The sequence below is a fragment of the Gopherus evgoodei genome, chromosome 3, assembly GCF_007399415.2.
Source record: "Gopherus evgoodei ecotype Sinaloan lineage chromosome 3, rGopEvg1_v1.p, whole genome shotgun sequence".
NCBI lineage: Eukaryota > Metazoa > Chordata > Testudines > Testudinidae > Gopherus > Gopherus evgoodei.
In genome coordinates, this window is record NC_044324.1 from 71,444,403 (window position 1) to 71,461,667 (window position 17,265).

General features: G+C 42.8%; 1 protein-coding gene across 4 annotated transcripts in view; it reads right to left on the reverse strand.

Moving 5' to 3' along the window:
- The window catches only part of PHIP (pleckstrin homology domain interacting protein), a 337,941-nt gene that overhangs the window by 233,555 nt on the left and 87,121 nt on the right, over nt 1-17,265 (reverse strand). For all 4 annotated transcript variants that reach the window (XM_030555793.1, XM_030555789.1, XM_030555794.1 and 1 more), the window contains one exon: nt 6,347-6,568. In XM_030555793.1, coding sequence (XP_030411653.1) covers nt 6,347-6,568 — 222 coding nt within the window. The remainder of the gene's footprint in view (nt 1-6,346; nt 6,569-17,265) is intronic.

Sequence of the window (17,265 nt, forward strand, 5' to 3'; positions counted from 1 at the left end):
CGGATGGATGGACCACTCATGAGACAGGAAGGATCTGCTCAGTTGATCTGTCAGAGTGTTCCGGACTCCTGGGAGAAAGGACGCTACCAGGTCTATTGAGTGGGCTATGCAAAAGTCCCATAGTTGTATCACCTCTTGACAAAGGGGGAAGGATTGTGTCCCTCCCTGCTTGTTTATGTAATACATGGCCGTTGTGTTGTCTGTGAACACTGCAACACAATGACCCTATAGATGGCGCTGGAACGCTTGGCACGTCAGTCAGACTGCTCTCAGTTCTCAGACATTTATGTGCAACGCCAACTCCTGAGATGACCAAAGGCCTTGAGTGCGAAGGTGCCCGAGGTGAGCACCCCAGCCGAGAGATGACGCGTCCGTTGTTAGGGACGCGGAAAGCTGTGGTGGATGGAAAGGCAGGCCTGCACACACCAGGGATGGCATCAGCCACCAGTCGAGGGAGCTGAGGATGCTCGGTGGAATTGTGATTACAATATCTATGGCGTCTCTACCTGGACAGTAGGCTGAGGCGAGCCACGTCTGAAGGGGACGCATGTGCAGTCTGGCATGCTTTGTCACAAATGTGCATGCAGCCATGTGACCGAGGAGGCCAAGGAAAATGCGAGCTGAGGTCATCGGGAAGCTTTGAAGTCTTTGTATAAGTGAGACTATTGCCTGAAAACGAGGCAGAGGCAAACTGGCCATTGCAAGATTGGCGTCCAGAGTGGCCCCGATGAACTTCATCCTTTGCGTCGGCACTAGAGTAGATTTTTCCAAACTGATTATCAGGCCTAGACGCGTGAATAGGTCCTTGATGATGTTCACATGACTGGTGACCTGTGACTCGGAGGTCCCTCGAATAAGCCAGTCGTCGAGGTATGGAAAGATATGTATTCGACGACGACAGAGGGAGGCGACGACTACCGCCATACACTCAAGGGGCTGTGGAGAGGCCAAAGGGAAGGACCGTAAACTGATAGTGTTGAGGGTTCACCAAAAAGCATAGATACCATCTGTGCAGAGGGTAAATTGCAATGTAGAAATACGCGTCCTTCATATCGAGAGCGGCGTACCAATCTCTGGCATCCAGGGAAGGGATGATAGTCCCCAGGGATACCATGCGGAACTTGAACTTTTTCATGAACTTGTTCAATCGTTGCAGGTCTAGGATAGGCCAGACGCCCCCTTTCACCTTGGGGATTAGAAAATATCGGGAATAAAACCCCTTGCCCTTTAATTCCTTCAGTACCTCCTCTATAGCCCCCATTGCAAGGAGTCTCCAAATCACTTGCAGGAAGAGCTGCTCGTGAGAGGGATCCCTGAAGAGGGACGAGGAGGGGGGTTGAGAGGGAGGGGGTAAAGTAAACTAAAGATGGTCTCAGCAGGGCAGGCTTGCCTAATGATTGGATAACCCGCACCGGCGGTGCCGGGGGTTGAGGCAGCTCGGGCTCCGTCAAGCCAATCAACTCCCTTGCTGTAGAGAACGTCTCCGGCATGGAGGACATGATAAGCTCAACCACGGCGCATGCCGGGGAGCTGGTAGGCACCGGACTCGTCGGCTCTTGCGAGACCGGAATCAACGGCGCAGAAGACGTTGGTGCCGCGGCAGTTGATGGTGCTGGGCGATCCGACTTAGTTAGGCGCTCTGACTGCGGCATAGGCACGGGAGCCGCAGGAGTCTTATGCTTCTTGATCCTCGGGGAGAGAGAGCGGTGCTGGGCAGGAGCCTGGGCCGGTGATGGCTGGTGTCGAGGAGCCTTCACAGTGCCCATGCGCTCCGGTGCAGAGGAGGCACTTGTCCTCGGTGCAGCAGTCGGTGCTGAAGATGGAGGAGTCAGAGCTGCCTCCATCAGGAGCTGCTTGAGACGAATATCCCGCTCCCTTTTCATCCGGGGCTTGAAAGCCCAGCAGATGCGGCACTTGTCTGCGAGGTGGGATTCACCCAAGCACTTGAGACAGGAGTCATGAGTGTCTCCTGTGGGCATCGGCCTATGACAGGCTGAGCACGGTTTGAAGCCCGGTAAACCGGGCATGGGCCCCCGTACTGGGTGAGGGGAGGGGGCTAATCCCCAATCCCTCTTAACTATATACAATAACTACTACAAAGAACTAATAAAACTAACCAGAAATATAGAATATTGAACTATATACAGAATAACGATTAGAACGAGCGAATAGCTAGGGAGATGGAGATCAGCTAAGCCGCGCTCCACTGTTCCAACGACCAACACGGGCGGTAAGAAGAAACTGAGGCGCGGATGGGTCGGCAGGGGTATATATCCGGCACCATAGCTGTGCCACTCCAGGGGGCACCCTGCCGACCCACCGAGTGTTGCTAGGGAAAAAATCTTCTGACGAACGTGCACGCAGTGAGCGCACACCTAAGTGGAATGGATATGAGCAAGCACTCGAAGAAGAACTATACATTCTGTTGGTATTAAAACTGACTTTTCTTCTTTTACTCTCATATAGAGTGTGGAAAAGCTGGGTAGTCATTCACATGGAGTTTTGAACTTCTTGATAGGACTTTCGCTTGAGAAGTCAGATGTCCAGATATAAACAGACTATCATACCCTGTTATCTTAGGAAAGCAGCCACCATTTGGTAAATATCCCCGGTGCCAGTGTCAGGCCAAAGGGAAAGAACCCTGAATAGGTAATATTTGGACCAATCACAAATCAGAAATCTCTTGTGTACAAGATAATATATTTATGAGGAAATAACCCTGGAGGTCAACAGCTGTAAACCCATATCCCAGATCTAACAACAGTATTATGGAAGCTAAGGTAACCATGCTTAAATTTCAAATGGTGAATGAAAGTGCTGAGCATTCTAAGGTCCAGGATTGGCCTCCAACCTCTCATTTTCTTGGGTACAAGAAAATATTTTAAGTTAAAAAAAACTTTGCTTTGGTGTTAATGAGGCACAGCTTCTATTGCTCAGCAAGGAAGGAGAGAATCCTCTTTCTGGACAAGAAGTCTCCTTTGGGAAGAGTTCCTGAAAAAGAATAGGGAAGGTGGGTGGAGAGCGGGAAAAGCATGGAATTGAATCATATGAACAATTGTCATAATTTTTAACATCCTCTTGTCTATTGTAGCATTCTGTGCTCTCCCACATTGGAAAAAAGAAAGTTTCCAATAAGAGTCTGGGGAAAAGGAGCAGAAGCAAGATCTAGATGAATGATTATTTTGCAGCTCTCCACAACCCCATCAAAAGAGATGCTTGCTGGTCAGCATAGACTGCAAAGAGAAAGCAGACAGATTTCTCTTTTGTAGTTTCTGACTTTTCCTTCGAGGCTCTGGAGGCCTCGGCCAGTAAAAGGAGGACGGAGCTGTCTTCTGTCTAGGGTAAGACTGAAGTTTACCATATTTCCTTTTTATTATTGGAGCATAAATGTCTAAAGAACATAAGGCACCATGGGAATCCTTAAAAGAGTGGAGGGACCCATTTGTTCTCTCACTGAAAAGATCAGCGTGCCCTAATGGAAGGTCATTCACTATGGCTTGGTCTTCTTTCAGAATACTCAAAGACTTAAGCCACAATGACCAACACATCACGATAGAGGTTACCAAAGAGCATTAAGTGGTATCTGCCACATATAAGGAAGCCTGTAATGAAGATCTTGCTATTAAATGACATTCCATTATCAATGACAACTTGTGAACAAAATTTGTGAAATTATTATAGTTGAGAAAATCATACTTTGCCATGAGAACTTGGTAATTAGACATTTGAAACTGCATACTTACAACAGAACAGTTTTTGTCCAAAAAGTCTAAATGCTTTACATTTGTACTAAATGAGACTCTCTTAGAATAGTACTGTTTATTTCTCTCATTAGCTGCCGCTACCAAAAGATAGCATGGTACTGGATGGAAGTACAAGTATTCAGTTTCTTTTGCAGTAAAATATTTCTTCTCAGTCTTTTTAAAAGAAAAATAAATAATAGCAGGAGTATGCCATACTGTCTTGGCAGGCTCAAAGTGAGCATAATTGCTCAGAATCATGATTTGCCCAGCATAATAGCAAGAACGATGTCTAATAGTTTATAAAGAGCCTCTCAGGATTTCCTCTAACATGATTTGGAACAAATTCACTACCCTCTTCATGAGCTCTTAAAAGCTCTTAAAGTAGTCAGTATATAATAATCAGGCTGGTATCACCTCCTCATCCACAGAAGACAAGGAAAGGACTTCGGAGGCTGAGCTAACTTCCTCTCTGAGCTGGTCTTTTCCTTCAGAGAGTTGCTCCTGATGTTGAGTATACACAGAAGATCCACGAGGCTTAGCGGACTTCTGCTTCTCTCTCTTCATCACTCTCTTTGAGAAGTGACTGGAAAGGATGTGCCCTATAACAGTCCCTGGGTTCCCAATATGGCCACTGAACAGCACTGTACCGGTAAAAAAAAAAAAAGGGGGGGGGGGGGGCGCCTCAGAGAAATGGCTATCAGGACATCTGAGGAGACTGATAATCCCTTTATCTGGAATAATGCGACATCTTGGACCACCTTTCTGAGACAAAATTTGAGGCTGGGACTGGACCACAGGGGATGGGTCAAATGGAATTGCCCACTTCTGTTCATTTGGCACTGGTCCCTGTCAGAAGACAGGATACTGGGCTAGATGGACCATTGGTCTGACCCAATATGGCTGTTCTTATGGTCTTATGAACAGGCTGTAAGGAAACAGGTAAGTGAATCACTCACTCTGTTCTGGAAGTCAGACAATGAATATGATACATCTGACACCAAATGAGGAATAGTGGGAATGGGACTGAACTGTCCCTCTCTTAAGGTTAGTAGCAGGGAGGAGACTGGTACTGAGGAACTAACTGAGTTCTGTACTGGAGATAAATGTAAGCCTCCTGACAGCAGTGGGGATTTGGGTTCAGACGTCCGTAGGTCCCCTAATACGATGCAGTGAATCAGTACTGAGAAGCTCGATCATTCTCTTTACTGTTGATGAACCACTTAGTACTGATCTGCTTTCTACAATGCATCAATTGGTATCAATGATGTGGTAGTAGCTGATGCTGATGGTGGGTACTGTAACAACAGACTTAGTACTGGGCATGATCATAGGGCCCTATGACATCAGTGTCGCAGTGCTGGTTCAACACTCTTGCAATGCTCTATCTGTACCTGCACCAGCTTCACTCATCTTGGAATGAAGAGGCAATTTCAACTTAAAAAAAAAAAAAAGATACAAGGGGAGCTTTGTCTCATTTCCTTGGGAGGGTGTTTAACTTTTCACTTCTACTTTCCCCTGGCTCCTCCTATCCTTTAATGTAAGCTTAACTGCAGGCGCTCTGGAGCTAACCAATGCCAAGCTGAAAGAAGCACACTCTGGCTCTTCTGTCCATTGTACAGGGGTGGCAGGTGGGCCCAGATTTGAGGCTGACCACATGATGGGGGGGGGCGCATTTTTAGCCTCATCTCCCTGGAACTGCTTGTTCTTCCAGAAAATAACCTACAGAGACTGCACTTTAGGCGAGTCTCATGTCCCCTCAAACAAAAAAAGGCATCAAGGAGAGTCACTGAGAGGGAAGTGCTCACTTCACAATATCTGAAGCTGGGAGATTTTATCATAATCAGTTCCCATAATACTAAACAAAAGAAGGAAGGGTATGGATTTTATTTTGCGCACACACATTGAAGTTCTCTTTGAAAAATCCAGTCCAAAGATACTGTGCATGCAGTGCCAGCTGTACTGGGGGGGGGGGGGGGGAAGCGCTACACCTCAGGCCAAGTATGCACATATGAAACAGACACTGCTAGCAAAAAATCGCCAATCTTGGGTGCATGTGCACCTAGAGTGGAACACAATAGGGACAAGTACCCAGGGAAAGATCTTTACAAATATAAGGAATAGAAACAGCCTTACAATAAGCTCTCTTTTACAAATGACAAGTGCTGTGAATTATTAAACAAATCAGCTAATGAACTTGTTCTTTTAATGCCTGACAATCTTATTTCTATCACACCCAATATTTATCATCACTTGTGCATAACTTAGGTGTTGGTCCTGCAAAGACTTACGTACCTAACTTTATATACAAGTAGTCCCACTGACTTCAACAGGACTATACATGTGCATAGAGGGAAGCATATATTTTTGCAGAATCAGAACAGAATCTTTGGGACATAAATCATGTCTCAAGTCTGTTACACATTTATGACATTAAAAAAACTGAAGGGGCCACTTAATTTTTAAAAGCTACTTGTCCACGCTTTACAATTTAGTTACCTGTTGCACATTACTTACTAAAACAAACTTCACAGAACAAAAAACTGTTATTGCTGCAATCCACTTCCTCACTTATGTGATTTGTAGAAAGATAAAAAGATTGTTACCTGTAGTGATGTTATGGATGCACTGTGACCTTGCAAAACTGCTAATGGTGCACATGTTCGAAGACACCAAACTCTGATCATTTTATCACAGCTCCCTGCTGCAATCATGGTGTTCTCATAGTTCACAGCCATGTCAGATATTTCAGCTGCATGTCCTCTTAAAGTTGCCAACAACCTTCCATCATCTGTTGCCCAGATTTTTACAAGGCAATCATCAGAACCCTAAAAACAAGGCAGCAATCATCACAACCATATAATTATCTCTTCTGATGTCCCATACCTATGTTATTTAACTAAAACAACAAAATTAGTGACATTCATTGTAAACCATTTCTCACTACAGTCTGAATATATTGAGGAAAGCTGCAGAGGAAAGCTGCAGAAGAATGTGCAAGCAGAATACAAAGTATGCTAAGTGCCAACAGTATATACAAATTATGCATCTATAAATGTACACACAAGCCCTGCAGCAAGCTGGATCTAAATTCTTTAGCAAGGTCTTTTAGTTTCTGCAAAACGCCAGGGCAACAAACTGTAGATACTGCAAACAGCCTAATTTATATTTTAAAACTGAAGTTATATTTAATATGAAAATTAATAATGAATCAGTATAGTGTTCCTTGTATTTATTTTATGTTAAATTTAATATTTTATGCTATATCTGTATTTCTATTCTCTCCCTGAGCCAGCTAGTCCTTCATGCACTCTCAACTTAAGAAATGCTAGCGTATATCTTCAGAATATATTTCCTCACCTTTCCGGCATGCTTTAATAAGGAATGAAACCGATAACTTTCAAAAATCAAAAAAAATTTTTTTTTTATTAATGCCCTTTGAGATGAATTGGGCAATTCACAACACTCAGAGCTATTCCAGGTTCTCTGCAAACTCAGGAGACATTTCTGTCCTCGATACAGTAAATTCACATTTTGACGGTTTCCTTTGAAACCATAACAGATTATTTGGTTTTTGTTTTAAATGAAATCCAAGACCCTGGGAACAAATGAAAGGTCTGTTCATACCTCCTCAGAAAGCACAAAGATGTAGATAGGTGACTAGTGTCAGACACCTCAATGCTTTTGAAAATCTCACTAGTTGCCTATCTGCACATTTGGGCACCTAAATCCTTTTTAAAATTGGGCCCTATATGGCTTGCTTAAAGTCACACAGGAAGTCTGTGACAGATCAGGGAACGGAGCTCATATTTCCAGAGTCACAGGCCCTTACCACTGGAACTATTCTTCCTCTCCATAGGGATATACACCCCAGCAAGTTAAAAACTTCACCCCAGAAAGTTAACAACTAATGTTTTATGAGCTCTAATCAGAGACCATGGATCAGAGTCAGACATCTGTCATCACCACTTTTTGTAAAATTGAACAGGTTCCAGTTATAACTCAACTAAAAAAATCCATTTTGTTGCAGCACATCTATGAGGCCCAGGTTTATGCTGGCATGTAAATATAATTCATTAATTAAGAGGGACTGCAGGAGAAGAGGGGATTCTGGGCCTTGAGGTCTGGTATCACATGATATGTGCCATGCCTACAAGTTAGATTTACAGAATGACAGTAGCCTAGAAAGAACCTACTCACTCTTCCCATCCAAATAATATGCAAAGTATAATGTAATATATATGGGATGATTTTTTTCTTTCTATTATTATTAAAGCAGAAACTGGAATGATTTGAGTGATGTCCTAGAAAGAGGAGAAAGGATGAAATATTTTAAGGAAGTTCCTTGACAGAAAAGGAGGATGCTTCAGGAACAACAACAGTAGGGGGCCTTGAAGTAGTGGCAAGGGAGGAAAGTTTAATATGGACAGGAGAAAGTCTGAGAAGAATCTAGTCAAGGAATTGAGAAAAAACTAAAGAGAAAAAGGAGAATGCAAAAGAGATCAGCAGTACCAGGGAGAGCAGCTCTGTCTACAATGAGTAAATAACTAGAGTACCCTGGTCCTCAAATTCACAACTCCTTTCTCTTGGTTGAGGGATTCCAAAGCCCTCCTTTATGGGGTCGTGCTGTGATACAAGCATACTTCCCCACCCCACCAATATCCAGATTCCAATCCTGTTCCACACAGCCTCCCCTGGTCCTTGAACTCGTGCCCTTCTTTTCCTTGGTTCTGGGGCCTCACAGAACCTCCTTGGGTTGTGCTGTGATTCAGGTAGGCTTCCGCAGCCCACCAGTCTCCCCTTCTGGTTCCCAAGCCAGAGAACCCCTGATCTGACTTGATGCTCTCCTACAAATTCTCTTCTCCAGGCTGTCTGCCCTGTGACTCTTGGAGACACCCAACACCTGAGTTTTATCACATTATGGAGGTAAATACATGATTAACATCTGACCCCACAGCCAGCTAGTTTGCTACTCCCTTGAAGATCTGTTTCCTTAAAAGGGGTCACGTCATGGAACAGTGGTGGGTTTGTTGTCTCCAAACCCAATTACACCTTAAAGGGGACAGACCAGCCCGCTGCAAAGGATCACCTTCCAACATGCTCACATATGACCAGTGGCACAGGTACCACAGTTTGGGAACTCATGCACTAGAACACTCTCCCCTCCAGAACCAAGATTCTCAAATTCCGAAATTCTTCTGATGCTGTCTTCAAATAGCTGTAAAAAAATCGCTGGCAAAATGTAGGTTTTATCTCCCTCTCTAGTGGTTGGTCCACTCACAGAGATTGACAACCTACAACTGTTATCAGTTATTATGAGCGTAGTGGTAGACATCTGTCTGTAAGTCTAAAGGTTTCAATCCCACTGAGCATGATTAACTTCACTCCACTGTAGTCCATGAGGCTGTTGCAGAAGTTGAAAGATGTGCTGGACAAGTCATTTAAGCAAATTTTTCACATTCTTTATGTTCTGGGTGCCCAAACTGGGACCCTGGGGTCTAATCTGCAGAAGTATTAAGCACTCACAGCAAAATGAAGTCAATGATAGCTCTGCTCTGAACATATGAAACATTTTATAATACTAAATACTCTGAAAAAAACAGGCCCTAGATATCTCAAGTTGGGCACCAAAAATTTGGTTAGTCTCTCTGTGCCTCTACTTCCCATCTGTGAAATGGAAAGAATACCATCTTATCTGACAACACTGTTATGAAGATAAAGTCATTACATTTGTGAAAAATTCTGGCGTTGACCATCATTAAAATGTCAACAAGAAAATTAGTAATTCTGTATTCAGAGCTCAGTTTGAAGGTGGTGAAATAAATAAAACTTGGGGTCACATACTAAATTCTGAGGATAAAGCAAGATATTCTAAAAGATTATCAGGATAATTCTTCAGATTTGGTAACACTGGTCTGATACTGGTTCTCTAACTATCATAAAAGACAGAACTGAGCCATCTAGAACTTCTGAAAAAAACAACACATATCCAGGCTCTGTTCTTTACGAAACTAGTTTTGCAAAGACAGTTTTTTCATATCTATTCTTAAAATATTTATTTTCTGTTTCTTTCCATCAAGATACTGTTGTTCTATTAAAAAGATATTAACAGGCACAATTTTTGTAGTATAAGTATAGAATTAGCATTGTAGTGAAATCTAATTAGCATTTTAGTGAAATTCTAAGTAAAGCTAGGCGCAGATACAAAACGTATATCCACAGATATAAAGCAGATATCCATGGAGCTGCAGAGCTCTTGCAACAATGATCAAGACTAGCAGGGTGGGCCATGGCAAGTGACCAGGCTAGGAATCGCAATGGCAAAAGCAGCAGCGTGTAAGGCTCCTACTCGCAGCGGTGTGAGACTACCGTCTCAGAGCCTGTGAGCCGCTTGCACACATGACCAGTGATAGTTGCCAGTGAAGCAGTGAATACATCGGGCACCAGCCAAGCCCACTGGGCAGGGCTTGAGGAAGCACAGCCATGCTGGAGCCGCCCAGGATGGATGCTGGCTCCTACGAGCAGTGGTCCAACATGCTGCTGCTGTTGCCGCTGCAGTTCCTGGCCCAGTCACTGGCTAGAGTCCTGCTGGTCTCGTTCATTGTCACTAGAGCCCTGAAGCTCCACAGATATCAGCTTTCTATCCGCGGATATAAATTTTGTATCGCTCAGGGCTCCAATTCTAAGACGCAGTCTAATATGCATATTCTGTATATACAAATTATTATAATTAGAACATGTGTACTTTAAATACAAAAATTACTATGAAATACATTCTATGTATGTCACACACAAGGAAAATAAAGAAGCTAGTTATGAGACTAAATTAAATAAGAATGAAAGTCACAGAACACAGTTACACACATTTAAGTGTAAAAGGCCGAATGCACAAGTTTAAGATAGTAAGACAGTTTCTGCTTGATTTTACCCAAAATAAACAGAGATGAAGATGTTATTAACTTATCAAAATACATACTAAGGTATTTAAATAGGATGGAATCTGACAAGCTAAAAACCAAGTAGCAAAATCTGAATGAAACACTGAGAAAAGAGCAGAGCAGCACAAACAAAAAACTATTTTTAAAAACAAACTTAACTATTACAGTGTTGCTTCTCCAAACTATGTCCCAATGTGAAATAAGGCTGTAAATATTTGAAATTGTACATTCCAGTTTTAGTAGCTTGATGCCATGTGATCTCTCTGAATATTGTGTACTATTTCAATCTGGAGGGCTATAATATACCACATAGTTTGCTTTTTTATGCACTGGGATTTGCATCCCAACATCATCATCTTCTTTATCATCCATTCAAGTTTTACTTCAGTAGTACTGAACTTCCCCACGTATGTCTCTTTCCAGGATAGTTTCATACCCCCATCGCTGTGGAGCTATGGTATACTGCAGTAAACAGAAAAGTCTAAAGAGGGTCAACAAAACATAAGGATGTGCATGTGATAGGGGCCCCGTCTTTAAAGAAGTCTAAATATTTAATATGGAGACAATATAAGAATGAGTGGTAGAGAAACCACTTGAATACACACTTGTGTGCACTTTATAAAATGAAACAGCAGCACTGTTCAAATACATGAAGTCAAATACAACATAATTAACTTAATAAAATTCAGAAAAGATTAGATATATGAAATAAATATATCATCCGCAGTTCACTACTACAGCTAGAACAAAATGCGGGTTATCAGCCTTGATGCTTCAGAAAAGAACCAGATTGTTTAGCTAATGTCAAGAAAAGATTCCCCACTCACCTCTGCCCAATAGGAAACTATTGCACAATTCACTAGGAGTATTATAAAAAAAGAGAAAGAAAGGGCATTTCACATTTCTTTGAAACACTGAGCAAATGTCACTGTCAAAAACATGAGAGCACACTACTCAAACCATTTGTTCGTTCCTTTGTAGCTATTCCTTGTTAACTTTACGAACATTAAAATCAACACTGCTTGTAGTTAAATATTCTGAAAAGTAATTTCTCTATACACGTCAGAGATTTCTCCCCCTCTTATTTACACACATTAGGTATTTCTTGTAACTCGTAACTATGTCATGTATAGTTACTGTCAGGTACAATTAGTGTTATGATAGTGCTGGAAGTGATGCCCATAGCTAAGGCTGCTTAAAACTTTCAATTACAGTAACTCCTCACTTAATATTGTAGTTATGTTCCTCAAAAATGCTACTTCAAGCAAAATGATGTTAAGCAAATCCAATTTCCCCATAAGAATTAATGTAAATGGGGGAGATGGGGTTAGGTTCCATATTATATATATATATATATATATACACACACACACACACACACACACACACACACTAAGTTTTAAACAAATAATTTAATACTGTACACAGCAATGATGATTGTGAAGATTGGTTGAGGTGGTGGAATCAGAGGGTGGGATATTTCCCAGGAACTGCCTTACTGCTAAATGATGAACAAGCACTCGGCTGAGCCATCAAGGGTTAACACATTGTTGTTAATGTAGCCTCACGCTCTACAAGGTAGCAGGAATGAAGGGAGGAGAGAGAGAGTGTGTGTGTATCTAAGAGGGAGAGACAGAGACACACTCTGTGTGTGAGAGTGACGCGCATTGCCCTTTTAAGTATGCTGACCTCACTCTAAGTACATTGCCTTTTTAAGTAGATCAGCAAGTTGAGACAGCAGCTGCTGCCAGCAAGCTTCGTCCATTCTGAGCCCTGTCCTGTCCCATCTCCACGCCCGGAGATAAGGTACAGCAGCACATAGCACTGGGGGGAGGGACAGCTGAACTGCCCGGCAACTGCTAGCCTGCTGGTAGCTGTCACACAGGGAATTTAGGGGAGTTGATAGAGGGGCTGCCGGTCCACCATAGTTCTAAGCCCAAGAGCTAGCTCCAACGGGCTGCTCTTCCTGCAGGCAGTGGACAAAGCAGGTGCTTGCCAAACAATGTTAAAAGGGAGCATTGTACAACTTTAGAAGAGCATGTTCTCTAATTGATCAGCAACGTAACAATGAAGAAACAAAGTTAACTAGGACAACGTTAAGTGAGGAGTTACTGTACAAGACCTAGTTTTCAGTTTCTTATCAACTTTGCCAAAATTAAATTGTTCAGTCTGAAATTTTCTATGGCACGTATCTGCTTCAAGTTGAAAAAGAAAGAAAAAAAAAGGTTCAGCAAAACCAGGTCAGCAATTTCTGGAAATGAAATTAGGGAAAAACAAATTGTGCTGAGAGGCTCTAGCTTCTCCATGATTTGGAGCAGGGGCCTGAATTTCGGCAAGAGGTGGGTGGCGATGGGGAAGAATCACCTGGGTGTCAGGGATGTGCCTTTTGCCATGCCTATGAAGAACCACCCAAATCTGGCCAAATTATAATTCTCTGAGAAACCTCAGCTCTCACAGGCTCAGTAGAGACTTGTTAGAATTTGTCAGCTAAATTAGCAGAAGATGTCATCTGTACTGAGCATACACCATCCCTGGGCTACAGGAGCTGAGCAGAACTTTTCCTGTAGTTTTTCCTTCCAGCAACCAGAGGCTCCTGTGACATGAAAGAAGTGCAAACTAACGGTGAATACTGTATCCAAGTTGCTGAAGAATGACCCAAAAAATGCAGAGAGAAGTATCATATGGAAAATTTTGCCAAGTGCTCAGACTAATGTAAAAGAAGATTAAAGTTTATTTTGTGCAAGTGTTCCAGATTTCTCATGCACAGTTGTTAAGCATACTAAAAGTTAATAGGGGAAAAAAGGCAACCTAACCATCCTCCAATGTGACTTACAAGTTCAAAATTTCTTCTGCAGCCACCAGCTGCCTCCTGGTGAGCTGACTGAAAAGGGTCCCTCCCCTACTGTTCCCCCTCTCCTGCAGCCACACCGCTGCGCAGGCAGCGCTCTGGGCAGCAGGGCCACCTAGAGGGCAGTTGGATGGGGTGGAGATTTGGAAAGGGGGGCAGTCAGAGGATGGGGAACGGGGGATTGGATAGGCCTGGGAGTCCTGGGGGGCCTGTCTGGGAGCGGAGGTGTGTATAGGGGCTGAGGCAGTCAGGGGACAGGGAGCAGGGGGGGCTGGGTTAGGGTCAGGGAGGAGTCTCAGGAGGAGGCAGTCAGGTGACAAAGAGTGGGGGGGGGTTGGATGGGTCAGGTTTCTGAGGGGTGTAATCGGGGGTGGGAAGTGAGAGGGGTTCAGATACAGGGCAGGGGCCAGGCTGTTTGGGGAGGCACAGGGTTTTGCAACCCTGATGTGGCCCTCGGGCCAAAAAGTTTGCCCACCCCTGTGATAGATGCTGTAAAATCAAAGGCTGCTAAAAATTATCCTACTTGATATTCCCATTTACACATCCAAATATTGCATTAACTCTTTTAGCCATAGAGGATATACCTATAAATGGGGGGGATCCCCACACCACATGGCAGCAAGACTGAGAGTCAGGATCGAGCTCTGGGACTAAAAATAGACCAAAAATAGCAGTGCAGATGTTTGGGCTCCACGATCCTTCCCCCTTGTTGGTTTTCAGCGCCCAGTGTGGAAGTCTGGGCTCAGGTTTGAGCCTGGGCTCTGAAAACCAACAAGGGGGAAGGACTGTGGAGCCCAGGCTCCAACCCAAGCCCAAACATCCACACTACTATTTTAGTCTTGTAGTACAAGCTCCGCAAGACCAAATCAGTTGATCCTGGTTCTGAGGCTCTCTGCCACAGGTCTTATTTTTTGCAGTGTAGATGTACCCAGAGTGACACTTCAAGCTCGGATTCAGCTGATTACCCACTACGATCCACAAGTCTCTTGCAGAGTCACTGCTTACCAGAAAAGGGTCTGCCATCCTGTAAGTATGAACTGCACTTTTTCTTCCTAGTTACATTTGGCTGTATTAAAACACATATTGATTGTGCCCAGTATACTCAAATGATCTGGATTTCTCTAAAAGTGAGTGGTGTGTCACCTGAAAACTTTATTAGTAATGTTTTTATGTTTCCTCCAGGTCACTGATAAAACTGTTAAACAGTACAGAGCCAAGAACCAACCCTTGCAAGACCCCAAGAGAAACACACCCACTGGCTGATTATCCCTTGTTTACAATTACATTTTGAGACTTATCAGCTAGTTTTTAATCCACTTAATGTTTGAAGAATAAATATACTTAAGCATATCATAGTGTATGCATTTTGTGTTTAATTTCAGCCAGAATTAGAGCTAAAGGCCTCCTGACTCTCAACCCTGCGCTCAGCTCTCAAGAATATCTTACTGGCAGAAGTGCTGGGCATCTGCAGCTCCTACTAACTTCAGTTGCAGTCCTCCATGCTCAGCACTTCTGAAAATAAGGCTCCAGGTCTCACACTGAAAACCTAGAATGAAATACACCAAATAGTGGCCAGCTGTGAACATGAGTTTAAGTGACTTCCCAGAATTGCACAGAAAGTCCAAGACAGAGGCAGGGATAGAATACAGTTGCCTTAACCACTACTCATCCTTTCTCTTCTTGTAGTCCCCTGCCACATTCACTTTCTGCAACAAATGAGGTAGCTGTCATACAAATAGTCTAATTACCTATACAACACCAATTCATTCCATTTTATTGTCTTGTTAATTACAAGTAAGATTAGTGAGAGAGCAATGGGAAAGGAACAGTTGATTGTATAAGTGTATCCTCCTGGGAACTGGGGAAAAAGTTACTTATAAACTGGGCAATGGATATTAACATTAGTGAGACAATTAATATTGAATCTATTACTATAAAACTGCATTTTAAGCAATTATGCTTCCTCCTTCATTTTCTTTCCTTCCACCTCACCACCAGTTTCTCTCTAAAAGTGTGGCATAACTTCAGACACGGTCATTACCAAGGCTTCGTCATTGGATCCCATTTAGCTGTAACCAGTCTCCACCACCGCTCCATGTTCTGTAGGTCCACTTACAGTCTCATGCCTAAAATATTTCAATAGCTGAGCCTAGAGATTCATTCTTCCCACATTACCACTACGTTATCACGCACTTCAATAGCAATTTTCCTTTTTTGAAAAAAAGATGAAAATGTTGCTATAGCAACACCACAAATTTTTGTAAGCCACACTCTTCTAACTTTCATATTGTTGAGTTTCTTACTTTTTAGGCAACTAACATTCACATGATCTCAAAACTAGAAGCCCTGTCAAACAGACAAGCACAATAAATGCTTTTATTAAGAGAAATGTGATTAAAATGACTGGTTTAAAAAAAATCAGACAAACTTGCATCCTTGTCATTTTTTGCTGAGCTTTGGACTCAAAACAAAAGAAAGAATCAAGTAAAATCATGCACTCATCTGTGTACAAATGCAACAGCTAGCTTTCTATGAAGCTAAGTAGTGATTATCAACAAATTTATGAGAAGTATCATTATCTGTATTGCAGTAATGTAAAGGGGTCCCAAATCACAGACGAAGCCCTTAAGCTACTGGGCACTCTATGAACACAGAAGAGTTCCCTAGCTTATGTGCTCTATATAATTTGTATTCACTTCCATTCTTACAGAATATGATTGATGTCAGTTATGACTTCATTTTCTGCCACATTACAGTTTGACGCTGCACCCATCTTACTGTCTAAAGAGAATTCTAGTAGAAATTCCAATTTACAAGGCAGTGTTATATGACATTTTAAAAGCAATCTGTAAAACCACCACTATCTTTTGAATAAAAATACTTATTAACTGTCAACTATATTCTGTGACTTAGCTCTACAAATACAAGTATAGGGGCTTATAGATATCCTTTATGGGGGTTCCAACTTGTGGTTCATCTGCACAAGTGGAATTGAATCGCAGGAAACTACTAGCAAGTGAAAAAATTATTTCTGGGGCTTGTTGCCACCAGTGCAGACTGCAGGTGTCTGTTTAGCAACGTCCAATCCAAGGAAGAAGATAAACACAAAAAAGAAAAGACATCTGAGGGAAAAAGCCCCTGGAAGATCATCACCTTCTGACTTACACAGGAAATGCTGTAGACAAATGATGCAGCCGTGAAGATCATTATGTTTATCTTTCAGTAGCTTCTCATCTGCATACAAATTCATATTGGACCAGTCAACACGAAGTCCAAGTGACAATACCTATTAAAAATATTAAAGGAGCACTGGACAGCTTTGCACAGCTCCTATGAAGAAATAACTCACTTTCTGCAGTAATGTGGTTCTTTGAGATGTGTCCCCCTACGGATGCTCCACTATAGAAGTGTCTGCATCCCTATGCTGATGATCAGAGACCTTTGGAAGCACTGTCTGTTGTGCCCACACATGCGCTCTCTCTCTCCTCATGCTGTGTCACGATGCTAGCTGGCTAATCAACTACAGTTCCTTCTCTATCACAGAGTCAGAAGCAAGAGCTCCAAGAGGAGAGGAAAGTAGGTAGTGGAGCACCCATAGGGACATGTATCTCAAAGAACCATCTTTACTGCCCAAGGTGAGTAACAACTTCTTCTTAGAGTAGTGTCCCTCTGCGTGCTTCACTGTAGACGACTCCCGACCAGTACTCCTTTTGGAGGGCTGGGACTTCGGAGTCGGGTC